Source organism: Geotrypetes seraphini, chromosome 9 (genome assembly GCF_902459505.1).
Source record: "Geotrypetes seraphini chromosome 9, aGeoSer1.1, whole genome shotgun sequence".
Taxonomy (NCBI): Eukaryota; Metazoa; Chordata; class Amphibia; order Gymnophiona; family Dermophiidae; genus Geotrypetes; species Geotrypetes seraphini.
The window spans coordinates 150,547,339-150,562,865 of NC_047092.1; the positions used below are offsets into that span (position 1 = coordinate 150,547,339).

Sequence of the window (15,527 nt, forward strand, 5' to 3'; positions counted from 1 at the left end):
TTACTTCCCAACCTGTGAAGCTGCTGTCGAAGCTTACTCAAGTTATGAGGTCATTTTAGTTTTGCTTTAATTGGATTCTATTGTTTTTCTATATAGAATTTATCAAAAGTGTCTTTTCCATCCCCTAACATTTCTTACTCAAAATCTTTTAGCTTTGTTAGTTTTCCCATTGATACCCTAGTCAGCCTTGAACCTGTGATCCTCAGATTAGAGGCAGCAGTCGGACTGTCCGACCACCCCCGAATATCCGCAACAGGAGGAGTGGTAGAGCTATTGTGGACTGCATTTCAAAATTGTGTATATTAAATATAAATGTGAATATAAGCAACTCTTTCTAATTCCCATTGTAGCATAAAGGAATGCCAAGGATTGCCTCTAGTCAATGGACAAAGTTGTGACCCCTATGCAGCAGTCTCTCTTGTGGGTCCTTCCAGGTGATATTTCATCTGAATTTTGCATGTTTCAAAATCTCTATATGTTGAGTGGTAATTGTCTACAAAGTATTAATATTGGCTGTAACTTAATATACTCCAGAGGATATTGCACACATTACTTAGAAAAATAAGTGCTTCTAGAAAATCATGTAGAAACAAAATTCTTTTTTTATTTGTATGGACCATCGGAGGCTATTGCCACCAAATCGATTGCAGTTATAGGTTAGTTTTTGCATATCTCGTCATACCAAGGGTGTGCTGAAAAGTTCTCAGCCCAACCAACCAACTTCCTAAATTCTGAAAGTTATTTTGCCACTGTATCTACAAAAGAGTATTATCTTATTTCACTAAGTGCCATTTTGCAGAACCGAAATTCTATGTTTTGACTTCATTTCAGATCATTGATTAAACCATATCCATATCATTCTCTTCTTGGTTAGGTTGAGAAATTTTCAGCACCCCCTTGTTATTATACAGCTCCCAATTGTTATTATACAAATTTTTAATTACTGATTCATACAAATAGAAATCTCAACATGAATCTCAACTCTGTGAACAAAGATTTTATCTTTATAGCCTTCCTAAGAGATGGTAACTTTTGACATGAGTTATCTAATATAATAAAGCCCTAAGCGTGCATGCGCACTCCCACCTACGTGCTCCCGTTTTCCGTGCGCTGTAGGGCACCGCAGGTAGGAGTGTGCATGCGCGAGAATCCCCCGAGGCGGCTGCAGGCCGCAGCAGCGGCTGTCGGTGGCTGAAGGCCACAGCGGCTGTCAGCGGCTGCAGGCCGCGGTGGCAGATGGCTGAAGCCTGGCTGGAGGAGGACGAGGAGGAGCTGCGAGAGCTCCGCAGAGGCAGGAGGTGAGGAGAGAGAGACAGAGACAGATGGATGAGAAGGACAGAGGGGCTACTAGGGGGACCAGGAGAGATGGTAGGGGATAGGGAGAGATAGACTTCAGGGAGTGTGGAGGGGGCAGGAGAGAGAGATGGTCTTGGGGAAGGACAGAGGGGGACAGGAAAGGGAAAGATGGCAAAAGAGGTGAAACAGGGTCAGAGAGAGATGGTAGAGGGTGTGAAAGGGGGAAAGGGAGAGATGGAAATGGTAGGACCACTGCTGCTTTGGGGCACTGAGGGAGGAAAGGTTGCTGAAACAAGGCTGCCCTGTGAACTTCTAAAAGCTAAGTTACCATTTCATATTCTGCTCTTTTCACTGGTTTTCAGCATTATATCTGCTTAATTTCTCTTCTCCTCCCTGTTTCTTACTAAAAAAAAAATATAAAAAAGCACAAAAAAATCCTTCTCTTTCCTCTGTTAAATCTTATTTCTTCTTCCTGCAGTTTTGTTTAAAATACTGTGTTTTAGGTGGTATAGAGCCTATATTTCTGCCTTACTAGTAGTCTTACTTATAGTCCCACCAACCCCAGGGACCACTATTCATATATAGAGACCCATATAATCAGGACTTCACAACCAATCAAGATGACCTTTATTCTATGCAATCACTGTGGTGCTTTAATTCCAAGACATACTATTTGGAGGCTTAAGGCTTGCCCCATCTGTCTTCAACTTGCCAGTATTAAGGAGGAGCTCTGCAAACTTAAACAGGAATTGAATACAATTAAAGCAGCTTCCATCACTCCACAAAATCATACCAACTTACCACCTCTACCTCAAAGAATAAAACAGCCCAGGAATAAATGGGTCACAGTAGGCTCAGGAAGACTGCGACATGTAACACAGAAACATCCACCTTCACTAATATTACCTCTACAGAATTCCTTCGCTCCACTAGTGCACTGCGATACTCAGGAAAACAGAAGGGAGGTGGGACTGGAACCAATGAAGGAAACTCAAGAGAACAAGAGCACCCTAAGTACAAATAAAAAAGCCAAAAACAGAAAACTATTACTGTTGGGGGATTCCATCATCAGAGGCATTAACCTTGGAACACAGGGCGAGGAGGCCAAAATAGTGAAATGTCTTCCAGGATCCTCAGCTACCAGGAGTTCCAGGCAAATACTGACTATAGTTAAGGAAGAAACTAAGGATTTTAACACTGATGTTGTTATCCATCTGGGAACAAATGACCTGGCCAACAACTCCACACTTGCAGCACAGAAAGCTTTTCGGGAGCTTGGTGAGGGCGTGAAACCTTTTGTAAAGACTTTAGCTTTTTCTGAAATACTGCCTGCATATGGAAAAGGAGAGCAAAGAGTGAAAAACACAGAGGACTTTAATAGATGGCTCAGAGCCTGGTGTCATCAAGAAGGCTTCAGGTACATAGGAGGATGGGGAAATACATGGAAGGACAAGAAGCTATATTGCACTGATGGGCTACATATTACTACAGCAGGAAAAAGAAACCTTGCAGAGAAATTTAGACAATATTTTTCCAGGCATTTAAACTAGAAGGTGGGGGTGGTGTATGTACGAAGGACAATTATAAAGACCACCCCCGGCAAAAGAAAAGATGTGATAGTAGTAAAGGCTGCAACATAAGCAATATCAGCAACTCATTTCTTAGTATTACAACGGAAAGTGAAACGACACAAAAATCCATACGAAGAAGGAGATTATCGCTGAAAAATAGCTGGAAAGCGATGACCACAAATGCTCGCAGTCTAAGCAACAAAGTTCATGATCTGCAAGCCCTGATATTAGAGGCAGATCTAGATATTGTTGCTATCACAGAGACATGGTTCAGTGAATCACATGGATGGGATGCAAACATACCGGGATATAATCTTTTTAGGAAGGACAGAGATGGTCATAAAGGTGGAGGAGTAGCTCTCTATGTAAAGATCAATATCCAAGCGACCGAAATGCAAGGGACCTGGGGAGAGGAAGAAGCGATATGGATTGCTCTGAAAAGAGAAGATGGAACTTCTATCTACGTGGGTGTAGTCTACAGACCTCCGACTCAATCGCAGCAAATTGATAAGGATCTGATTGTGGATATCCAAAAGTTTGGAAGGAAAGAGGAGGTTCTGCTGTTGGGAGATTTCAACCTGCCGGATGCGGACTGGAATGTTCCGTCTGCGGAATCGGAAAGAAGTAGGGAGATTGTGGATGCCTTTCAAGAGGCTCTGCTCAGACAAATGGTGACGGAACCCACAAGGGAAAAAGCAATATTGGATCTGGTCCTCACAAATGGAGAGAGTATCTCTAATGTTCGAGTGGGTGCTCACCTGGGTAGTAGCGATCACCAAACGGTTTGGTTTGATATAACGGCTAAAGTGGAGAGCGGCCGCACGATACTTAAAGTCCTAGATTTCAAACGTACGGACTTTAATGCAATGGGAAAGTACCTGAAGAAAGAGCTGTTAGGATGGGAGGACATAAGAGAAGTGGAAAGACAGTGGTCTAAGCTGAAAGGAGCGATAAAAATGGCTACGGACCTTTATGTGAAGAAAATCAATAAAAACAAAAGAAAAAGGAAGCCGATATGGTTCTCCAACCTAGTGGCTGAGAAAATAAAGGCGAAAGAGTTGGCGTTCATGAAATATAAAAAAACCCAAGAAGAGGAGAGCAGAAAGGACTACAGGGTGAAACTGAAAGAAGCCAAGAGAGAGATACGTTTGGCGAAGGCACAGGCGGAAGAACAAATGGCTAAAAATGTAAAAAAGGGAGATAAAAATGTTTTCAGATATATTAGTGAAAGGAGGAAGATAAAAAATGGAATTGCTAGGCTAAAAGATGCTGGGAACAAATATGTGGAGAGTGATGAGGAGAAAGCAAATGTGCTAAACAAATACTTCTGTTCTGTGTTCACAGAAGAAAATCCTGGAGAAGGACCGAGATTGTCCGGCAAAGTTACACGAGAAAATGGAGTAGATTCTGCGCCGTTCACGGAGGAGGGTGTTTATGAGCAACTTGAAAAACTGAAGGTGGACAAAGCGATGGGACCAGACGGGATCCATCCCAGGATACTAAGGGAACTCAGAGAGGTTCTGGCGAGTCCTATTAAAGACTTGTTCAACAAATCTCTGGAGACGGGAGTGATTCCGGGGGATTGGAGGAGAGCGGATGTGGTCCCTATTCATAAAAGTGGTCACAGGGATGAAGCAGGAAACTACAGGCCGGTGAGCCTCACTTCAGTTGTTGGAAAAATAATGGAAGTGTTGCTGAAAGAAAGGATAGTGTATTTCCTTGAATCTAATGGGTTACAGGATCCGAGGCAACATGGCTTTACAAAAGGTAAATCGTGCCAAACGAACCTGATTGAATTTTTTGATTGGGTGACCAGAGAGCTGGATCGAGGACATATGCTAGATGTAATTTATTTGGATTTCAGCAAAGCCTTTGATACAGTTCCTCATAGGAGGCTGTTGAACAAACTTGAAGGGCTAAAGTTAGGACCCAAAGTGGTGAACTGGGTCAGAAACTGGCTGTCGGACAGACGCCAGAGGGTGGTGGTTAATGGAAGTCGCTCGAAGGAAGGAAAGGTGACTAGTGGAGTCCCTCAGGGTTCGGTGCTGGGGCCAATCCTGTTCAATATGTATGTAAGTGACATTGCTGAAGGGTTAGAAGGAAAAGTGTGCCTTTTTGCAGATGATACCAAGATTTGTAACAGAGTAGACACCGAAGAGGGAGTGGAAAATATGAAAAAGGATCTGCAAAAGTTAGAGGAATGGTCTAATGCCTGGCAACTAAAATTCAATGCAAAGAAATGCAGAGTAATGCATTTGGGGATTAATAATAGGAAGGAACCGTATATGCTGGGAGGAGAGAAGCTGATATGCACGGACGGGGAGAGGGACCTCGGGGTGATAGTGTCCGAAGATCTAAAGGCGAAAAAACAGTGTGACAAGGCAGTGGCTGCTGCCAGAAGGATTCTGGGCTGTATAAAGAGAGGCGTAGTCAGTAGAAGAAAGAAGGTGTTGATGCCCCTGTACAGGTCATTGGTGAGGCCCCACTTGGAGTATTGTGTTCAGTTTTGGAGACCGTATCTGGCGAAAGACGTAAGAAGACTTGAGGCGGTCCAGAGGAGGGCGACGAAAATGATAGGAGGCTTGCACCAGAAGACATATGAGGAGAGACTGGAAGCCCTGAATATGTATACCCTAGAGGAAAGGAGAGACAGGGGAGATATGATTCAGACGTTCAAATACTTAAAGGGTATTAACGTAGAACAAAATCTTTTCCAGAGAAAGGAAAATGGTAAAACCAGAGGACATAATTTGAGGTTGAGGGGTGGTAGATTCAGGGGCAATGTTAGGAAATTCTACTTTACGGAGAGGGTGGTGGATGCCTGGAATGCGCTCCCGGGAGAGGTGGTGGAGAGTAAAACTGTGACTGAGTTCAAAGAAGCGTGGGATGAACACAGAAGATTTAGAATCAGAAAATAATATTAAAGATTGAACTAGGCCAGTTACTGGGCAGACTTGTACGGTCTGTGTCTGTGTATGGCCGTTTGGAGGAGGATGGGCAGGGGAGGGCTTCAATGGCTGGGAGGGTGTAGATGGGCTGGAGTAAGTCTTAACAGAGATTTCGGCAGTTGGAACCCAAGCACAGTACCGGGTAAAGCTTTGGATTCTCGCCCAGAAATAGCTAAGAAGAAAAAAAAAAAAAAAAAAAATTTTTAAATTGAATCAGGTTGGGCAGACTGGATGGACCATTCGGGTCTTTATCTGCCGTCATCTACTATGTTACTATGGTACCTCAGGACTGCTGCTGTCACCTCGGGTAAGTAAAGACTCTGTCAGGAGAGCCAAAAGGGTACAAAGGAAATGGTGAAAGGTGAGGTGGTGGGACTGGGATCAGTGGGAGGCAGGGTCCGGGCATGATAGAGGTGGGGCATGGGTGGGGGTCAGAGTCAGGGTCAGGGCATAGGTGGGGCTATTCTAGCACCCGTTATTGTAATGAATGTAACGGGCTAAAACACTAGTACTTTATAAACTGCATCGGGAAAGCAATATGAAAGCAGTCAGAACCTTGCAGTTTATGATGCAGTTTATGAAATATGATTTAGATAGTAAAAAAGTATGGAAAGCTTAGCTCAAATTTTGCATTTATCTTGTATCTTTCCTAGGAGGATACATCAGCCCCTATTGTATAGTGCTGCTGTTTTACTTTTTTTTTTTCATCAGTGTGTGGAGATGCAATTTCCTCCTTAAATGTTAACTTAAATCCAGCTAGAAATTAATTTCTCAAAGGAAGATGGAGGATACAACATAGGTAATATCACCAATGGAACATGGTGTAAAAACATTACTCAAGTTCTTGTTCTTGAACTGTTGCATAGACTCACTGCATTTGCATGCCATTTTCCCCTTCCTCTGTTGCACAGGACCACGTTGGTCTCATTTTTTTATAGAGCCAATCTGATGCGTTTTTGACACATCATGCCAGACTTTGCATGTCTTCCAATTTTTGGTTTTGTAGATTTTGATCCTGTAGCTGTGCTTTTTCCCAAAAGATCCTTAACGTTTCAATGTTCCTTTATTTTTCTGTGTTCTAGTCTGTCTGTCCTAGTCTGTAACTTGATAAAATAAAGAATAAAATACCCTTTTTGATAAAAAAAACAGACCAAAACATTTTTAAATTGGGGGAATAAGAGTAAATAGGTTTCAAGTAGACCTATGTGAAACATGGTTACAAAATATAACAAAATTTAAAATCCATACATTATCTTATAAACCAGAATATAGCTACTCTGAATTTTAGTCGCACCATAATTGGTAGCCAGTGCAAAAAATACAACAGGGGTGTAGCTCTATCAAAATAATGGGCTGAAAAAAATCAATCTTGCCAGCAACATTTTGTATGGTTTTGCAATTCAACAACAGTTTATTTTTTTTTTTGTTTTAAATTTTTTATTCATTTTCATATATCAACAAGTGTAACATAGAAAGTTTAAAAGATCACATAAAACATACACTTGAATTCCTTTCATGTATCACTGTAAATACAATATATTATTCTGTATTTATAAACAATAATACCTAAAATATCTGTATTACCTAATATGTATAATAATTGTTGTTAAAATTTAAACCCTTCTTTTCCCTTCCCTCCCAATACACATAACAATTATAATAAAAATAATGACAAATATTTTATGAGATAAATTAAATAAAATGAATCCCACCCCCCTCCCTTCTTAATAAGATTTTTATTATGGGAAAATGATTTCATTCATTACAGAAATCTGCTAATGGTCCCCAGATCTTCTGAAACTTTCCAAAATAACCTCTCTGTGTTGCTAATGCACGCTCCATTTTATATATATGGCATACGGAATTCCACCAGAAGTTATAGTTTAACCTATCATAATTTTTCCAATTATATGTAATTTGTTGTACTGCTACCCCAGTCAGTATAAATAAAAGTTTGTTATTTCAGTATAAATAAAAGTTTGTTATTCAACAACAGTTTAGATGTACCAACATAGTACAAATTAACAGTAATCAAGTTAAGAAATAAGAAAACTCTGAATTACCGTAAGTACTCAAATATAAGCTGACCTGAATATAAACCAAGAATCTTTTTCCCCAAAAAAAAGAGGAAAAAAAGGTTGACTCCAACATAAACCGGGGAATTTAATATTCAAGTACCCTGCCCTGCCTGGCTCTGCACCCAACCCTATTCCCTCCCCTGCTCTGCCAGGCTCTGTACCCTCTCCCTCCTGATGCCTTGCAGGCCTTCACCAGACTCGCCGTAAGATACGGTGGTCCAGCTGTGGATTGGGACAGGCGGGATCCCTCCTGCTTCCTGTCTGGCCGACTGTGCCTTCCTTTACCTCCTGCCCGCCTCCCCCTTGTACCTTTTACAATCCCTGGTGGTACAGCGGTGACCTGGAGCAGCCTTCCCATGCTCCTGATCCGTGGAGAGCCACTAGCGATTGGCTGCTGCGAGTTCTTGCAAGGCCTGCAAGAACTTGCAGCAGCCAATCACTAACAGCTCTCCACGGAGCAGACACACGGGAAGGCTGTTTGTCACATCTTCCCATCTCGTTCCTCCGAACTGAGGGATGAGGAAGATCCTCAAATTCTCCTCTCTGGGGTGAATTATATTGTGGATACTCTATGATCTTAGAGTTTTGAGCAATGTCTCAGCCTATGCTATCTCCGCTCGATGGATGCTATGGATCAGACAGTGGGCAGGAGATTCTACCTCTAAAGCAAAGGTGAGCTAAGTTCCTCTCAGAGGCTTGGTAATGTTTTACTTGAATTACTGTTCATTCAGTGATGATCGTGTTACATTTATCTGAGCAGATCAGACACTTGGTTGTGAGGAGCATGCTGTACCCCTCCTTCTGCTTTCTCCTTCTATAGAGCTTTTGCGGGCTTTGGTGCAAACTAAAGGAGGCAGTGGAGACAGGGGAGAAGGAGGAGCACCTGCAAATCTGTGATTGACATCTTCTGCAGTATGCTCACAAGCAGGCATGGATAGTCCTGTGGTTCAACATAATTCCTATCTAATGGTAAAAATGATATAAAGGTAAGATCTTTATCTCTTTTAGTTAAACTAAGCTATGAAATAGATTGAAGTTGTCTTGTACATGAGCAGCAGTTGGGAAGAGGTATACATGTGCAGTGAGTCTACTCAAAAGTTCTAGAAACCTGGGATGCAGTAATGTTCTTGCAACAAGCTCTGGTTATGTCATGCATGTTATGAGGACTTTGAATCTTACAGTCCATGGAGAATAACAGCTACAGATAAGCTTACTGGATCTCTTAAGTTACTTTTTCTTTGTCAGTACACACCTGCCTTGGCTTACCAAGAATCTTATTTGTGATTTATCATGAAGCATCCTGGTTCAGTGCCCAATGTAAATGCTGAATTACTGAGTAGTTTAAGCAAATTCATAACAAAATATTTGTTGCATTTTTATTGATTTAAATTAATGTAAAACATTTAAAGGTTTGAAATATAAAATTAAGGAAGTGTAACTTGTCTATGCATGCTAGTTGTCAATTGAACTTTTATTGACAGGTTGATTGATAATTGTTTTTTTGCAAGTTCTACAAGGTAAAATTGTTTACTTGCCACACTGGACAGGAATGATCAAAAGAAGACAAAAGTAAAGAAGAAAACAAGCAATCCACAGTTTAATGAGACCTTTTATTTTGAGGTAACAAAATTCTTTGTTGTAGAAAATCAATATTACACATTCTTAAACTCGCCAAAATTAAACTTGCTGTAGATTAGAAGCCACAGAAGGAATTAATATTTTCTTTGATCTACTTTTTAAGAACAGAATTGATGAAAATAAGAGTTCAAGAATTTGTTTTCTGAGGATAAGCAGAATGATACATCCACACAAAAGTTCCAATATGGACAGTGTTCCAGAGAATTCTGGAAAAGCTTATCTAGTCATGCCTTTTCCACTCACTAGTCATAACACATCACTCTTTGGTAGTAAGTGAAAATGCTTAAAAGTTTTTGTTGCATTTTGTTGTTAACCTTTGGATACTATTCAGGGCCCATATGTGCCCATAGATAGGATTAGAGAAGGGAGGGTGAGGAGAGCAGATTTAAGGTGGCATTTCTTTGAAGCTACATAGATGCATGGCACTAAAGCAAATGGAGATGGGCTCATTGTTAGTCTGGATAATTGTTAAATTAAGACTTTGGCATCTGAGGCATTACCTATGTTTTCTATATATAATTTGTTCCTGTGCATTTTTAAGTTTCCTACCTGTAACATAGTGGCTTATTCCTGAGCCTTTTCAGTCTACCTTTTTTGATGAAATTTCAACCTTTTTTTGTGTTGGTGGTTTTCTTAAAGCTCTCAGAAATGAAAGCCAACAGTTTCTTTTTTTTAAAATCTTTATTAAGTTTTCAAACTATCAACAAGTGCCGGTGATCTTCGGGGGGGGGGGGACGGACGATTGGGGGGTCCGGCAGGAGGGGTTGGACACCCTCCTACCGGCGATCTTTGGGGGCCGTTGGGAGGGTCTGGGGAGGGCGGTTGGGGCATGTCGTTGGGGGGTCCGGCAGGAGGGGTTGGATACCCTCCTGCCGACGATCTTCAGGGGGGGGGGGTCTTTCGGCAGGAGGGGTTGGGCACCCTCCTGCCGTGAACGTTGGGGGGGGTTGGGGAGTGGTGGCTGTAGCCTTGGCCGCTATACTAATTGCGGCAGGGAGATCCCTTGCCGTGATAAAGTATAGCGGCCGCATCTAAACAAACCCAATTCTTTAACTGGCGTCTGCAACATGGACATTGGTATACAGAATCCGGGCCTCTCTGTCCCCACCATTTCTACCTGGAGACTATTCAACACATCTACCACCTTTTCTGTAAAGTAGTATTTTCTTAGATTACTCCTGAGCTTATCACCTCTTAACTTCTTCCTATGCCCTCTCCTTCTGGAGTTTTCCTTCATTTGAAAAAGATTCATCTCCTGTACATTAATGCCAGAGTTTCTTTGGGCTTAATTCCAACCATTGTTACCATACCAAAGTAGAGATTTTGCAGTTAATGCCATCTTCCTTCCAAATGATTTCATTAAGAGTTAGTCATCCTCCCAGACTAAGACCCTTCCATTCTGTTGTTGGAAGCTAGACAAGAGAATTCCCAAGACCTACGCTTTGGGCAGTTCCAAGTGGCAGCACAGGTTACAATTTTTCCAGTAAACTGCTGGGGAGATTGACATCTTTCACTGTCAAGAGAAGGTCAAAGACATGCTAGTTTCCTTCCTTTCTCATTGGAAATTTCTCATCTTCCATATATAAGGACTCTAAAACTCAAATCAAGGAGCTTGGATTCTCATTTCTCCTTTTAGGGTGAGGCAAACTTGGTTCTCATTCTTTTGGGGTTATTCACCAGACCCACATATTAGGTTTTACTGTGTTCCAAATATTGCCATGCATAATTGCAGTATAGATATTGAAATAGAACTGATAAGTTTGCTTGGAGTCTCTGTTATAATACTTCAAGTCCTCCTGATTTCTAGAAGAGAATCAGCCAGAAAATAGTGTTTAAAACTTGAGGGTTTTGCCATTTGATATGAGAGAAGGCGCTGTCCAAAGTCTGCTTAAATATCTTCTTTAATGCAACATATGTTAATGCAATTGGCACCAGCATTTATTAAGAAACCCATTAAATCCCAAACTAGCAAAGGCTGTATGTGGCTTAAAGTATCTGTAGTAATGAAGAACAGGAACCTAGTTGCAAAATCCTGGTAGGTGCTACCAAGAATCCTATGCAAATGCATTACAAGGAGCTCATTAGTATTTAAATGAACACTCCTTGTAATGCTCAAAAGGGAATGCGCACATCTTATGGGCAAAAGTTACTGGCAGATCTGGAGCTGCCAGTAATTGTGCATGTATTGTGTGAGTGTATGTCCTGCGCCTATGCACAGGAAACACACTCACTTAACAAACACACAACAGCTGCACCCTAAAAAAGAAAATGTAAGCACATGTTCCAATGTCGTTTTTTGCCACCACTCCTTCCTCCTGCCAGCAGTACTGCTGCTCTCCCCCTGCTGGCTCAGCTGATCAGCAGCTTCCATGAGTCCTGCCGGCTCAGCTGATTATGGTTCTCCTTGCCGGCTTGGGCAGGAGGAAGGAGAGGTGGCAGAAAAGGACAAACTGGAGCATATGCTGCTATTTTGCATGCTCAGAAGAGCTGTACCTACTGCTTATCTTTTCTGAACAGGTGTCAGGCACAGTTCCTCTCCCCCTTTTACTGGGTTACTCTGCACAAATAGCATGCATATGATTTGCATGCTATTTGTGCTGACCATCACCCAGTAAATTAAAATCTCTCCCAACCTGGTATTTTTTTACAAGGTTGCCAGAGCTTTGTGCATCCTGCTCTCAGACTCAAAATAGGAAGTATTTTCACCAGTAGGGAGGGTGGGCAGTTTCTAATAGAACCTAGGATTGTGTCCCTGGATCACAGTCATACCTCAGGACACCTTGTGTGAGGAAGAGGGAGAATATAAATGTGGCTTCTGATTTAATGTTAACTTTTTGAGAAATGTAGTAGAAAGCTTTTAAGATATACAAATTTTTTATACAGATGTTTATATTTTAAGTTTTTTTTCTCATAACCAACTTTAGGGCTTGCAGTGCTGCTTTTGAGTTCAAAATTATGAAATAGCATTTTAAAAAAATCTTATGTTTTACATGATTGAAGAAGAAATATTTGGTCCATTGATAAGTTTAGTATTTACTGAAGCCTGAAGTATCCCACCTAACCCAAACCCACCATATCTTTTGCTTTTAGCAAGAGACTCTTGCTTTTGCAAGTCTTCTCCTGCCATCCAGCAGTAACAGAAAATGCCTTGCCAAATGGTCTCCACCATTATTTCAGATTTTGTTCAAAATTTGTACATAGAATTGTCAGGGTACTAAGATAATTTTTGTAAGATTTTAGATTCCTAATTGCAATAGTCCCACTTGTCTGGCTGGATGTTGGCAGCATTGTGCCTAGTGATGAATAAAGTATCATTTTTAGCAGCTTGTAAAATTGAGACTAATTGGTCAAGAGTGCTAATTTTTGGTAGTCTAGCATAACTTTTTATGCTAGTTGCAACAATGCTAGTATGAGCATCATAGATACAAAGCCCACCTGAAAATTTTGTACAATGTGTGCCCAAAAATTTGGTGCAGTTTGTTGCAACAGATTTTGACTAGTTTATCAGCTGCTATAGCTCCAAAGCCAAGAGTAAATACAGATTTCAGAATTTTATCATAGATTACAATCCTTGCATTGGACACTACACTCTCTGCCTATATCTTCCTAAAAGCAAACACTGAAAGAGAACATTTTACTCTATAAGATACATGCCTTTTGGTTTTGCAATGCCACTGTTAATAAATGTAAACATTCACCTCAAAATCAGAAATGCTTAGCAGTGTGACATGCAATATTTGCATTTATGTTCAATAATTTGAATACCACTGTATTTCTTACTGTTTTATGTTAAAGATTTCTAAAGGTTCTACAGTATTGTTATAATATGTGTTTTTCTTGTGGTGAGTGAGTTTAGTGATTGGTACTAGAAATTGTGCTTCATTTGCTGTTCATTCTCCAGTGAAGGCAGTCCTGGGTTTATCAGTTGGTTGCTTTGTATAACATTTGTGTACCATTCATATTTTCAAGATGATATGAGAGTGGTGGATTGAAAAGACATGTGAAACCTCCACTGAATAGAGCGATGTCTTAATAAGCTTTACACTCATATGGCATTCAAGGAATATAAATACAACATATCAAAAGGGGAACCAAAACTACCCAAACATTTATAAGATAGGGAAGAATTCTTACCAATGCATAAGTGTATTCACTTCCCTAGCATAGCGACCAGCTTCCATTACAAAATGGCCACGGTGTCTCAGCAATGATATAGCTCCCCTGATGTCATCCATAGCAGTCTCATTTAAACCTGGAAAGGAACCATTCAGAAATTTAAAGGGCTAACGCACTCATTCAGCTAAAGTCATCCAATCGCTTGTCTCATTCAAACCTATGGGCTGCATACTATTCAACTCAAACATAAAAGACTTACGCTGTTAAAATTATCTTCCAGGCAAGGAAATTTGACCATGTTTCACCTTTACTAATTAAAGCACACTGGCTCCCTATCAAACACAGAATCACTTTTAAAATTATTTTACTTACATTCAAAACTAGAACTTATAACCAACCGGAATTCATAAACAGACTTCTTGTACCCTATACCCCCCCTCAGGTCGCTCCACTCTGCTATACAACATCTTCTTAATATCCCCTCTCTGAAAAATATCAATGCCATGCGCTTGAACATCTTTTCGGTCACTGCACCCATATCCAATCACATAAGAGAGGAAACAAACTTAAACCAGTTTAAATCCAAATTAAAAACCTTTTTATTCAAAGATGCCTTCAAGTAGCCCCTACTCTTTTAAAGATGCTGTTTAATAGCAACTGCCCTTCTAAGGACAATCTAAGGAAAATTTGAGTTCCTTTCTTTCAGCCTTTCCCATACCTTTTGTTCTCTCCTTAAGTGTTTCTGTCCTATAACATTGCAGTTCGACCCCTTCTTTCCTTTTGTACAAGTCTGTCTGTTTAATTAATTGTCCCCACCAAATATGTTTGTTGATTTGAATGTTTTTATTGATTAACGTACACCACCTAGAAGCCTGATTAGGTGATATAACCAATTTTTAATCATTACAATAAGTAGTCAATGGCCTTTTTACATTGAAAGTATAATTATAATTATGGGAGGGTGGGTTTTATAGTTATAATATAGGTTTAATCAATAATTATGAAGATAGCATACATATGTTAACTTTTTATTATAATATCTGTGAATAGGGTGTGTGGGAGAGGGGGATAATTTATGTACTTCAAATGATAATAGAAAGAATTTCAAGTGATGTGTATGAATTAATTGATGTAATATGGTACACTTGATGGAAGATGAAAAAAATGAATAAAGAATTGGAAAAAACAAACAAATTTTTAAATAAACTTGAAACTTATTTGGTGTGGTCCCTATGGCGGTAGGGATACTGGTTTGCTCATTTGGAAATCAGTAGTGGCAAAGCCACCATGGACCAACGCAATTCATATACATTTTTTAGTCTTGTGATATGTGTATATCATGGGCCATGCACAATATCCCACACTTTTAAGCAAATTTATATTTTAGTAAGGGTTGCATTACAAAACAAATAAATATAAATCTTGTAGAGTAATATTTCATCTTTCAGATGGTACTAGTTGGAAAAAGATTCAGGCAACTCCTTTATTTATTTTTTATAATTGACCCTGAAAATTGACAAATTTCAGCCCTTGTGTCAATCAATGGTGCATAATTTGAAGGAATGTTTTGATCAGCTATTCATACTGAATTGCTGCAAATTTGACTGTGTAGTGTCTAGTGCAAAGATATAAAAAATCTGAAGTCTGTATCTACTTTGCTGTGGAGCTATAGCAGCTGATAAACTGGTCAAAATCAATCATGATAAATTGCAACAAGTTTTAAGGCACACTTTAAGGAAAACTTTAAGCAGGCTTCTGCATACTTGATGCTCATATTAGCATTGCTAAAACTAGCATAAAAAGTTGTGCTGGACTGCCAAAATTTGTATTTTTCATCAATTATTGTCAACTTTATGAGCAGCTAAAAATGACATTTTATT

At 40.1% G+C, this 15,527-nt stretch overlaps 1 protein-coding gene across 1 annotated transcript in view; it reads left to right on the forward strand.

Moving 5' to 3' along the window:
- Nucleotides 1-15,527, forward strand: part of RASA2 (RAS p21 protein activator 2) — a 218,029-nt gene that overhangs the window by 94,389 nt on the left and 108,113 nt on the right. The window contains exons 6-7 of the mRNA XM_033958463.1: nt 351-434; nt 9,441-9,513. Of these exons, the coding sequence (XP_033814354.1) occupies nt 351-434; nt 9,441-9,513 (157 nt within the window). The remainder of the gene's footprint in view (nt 1-350; nt 435-9,440; nt 9,514-15,527) is intronic.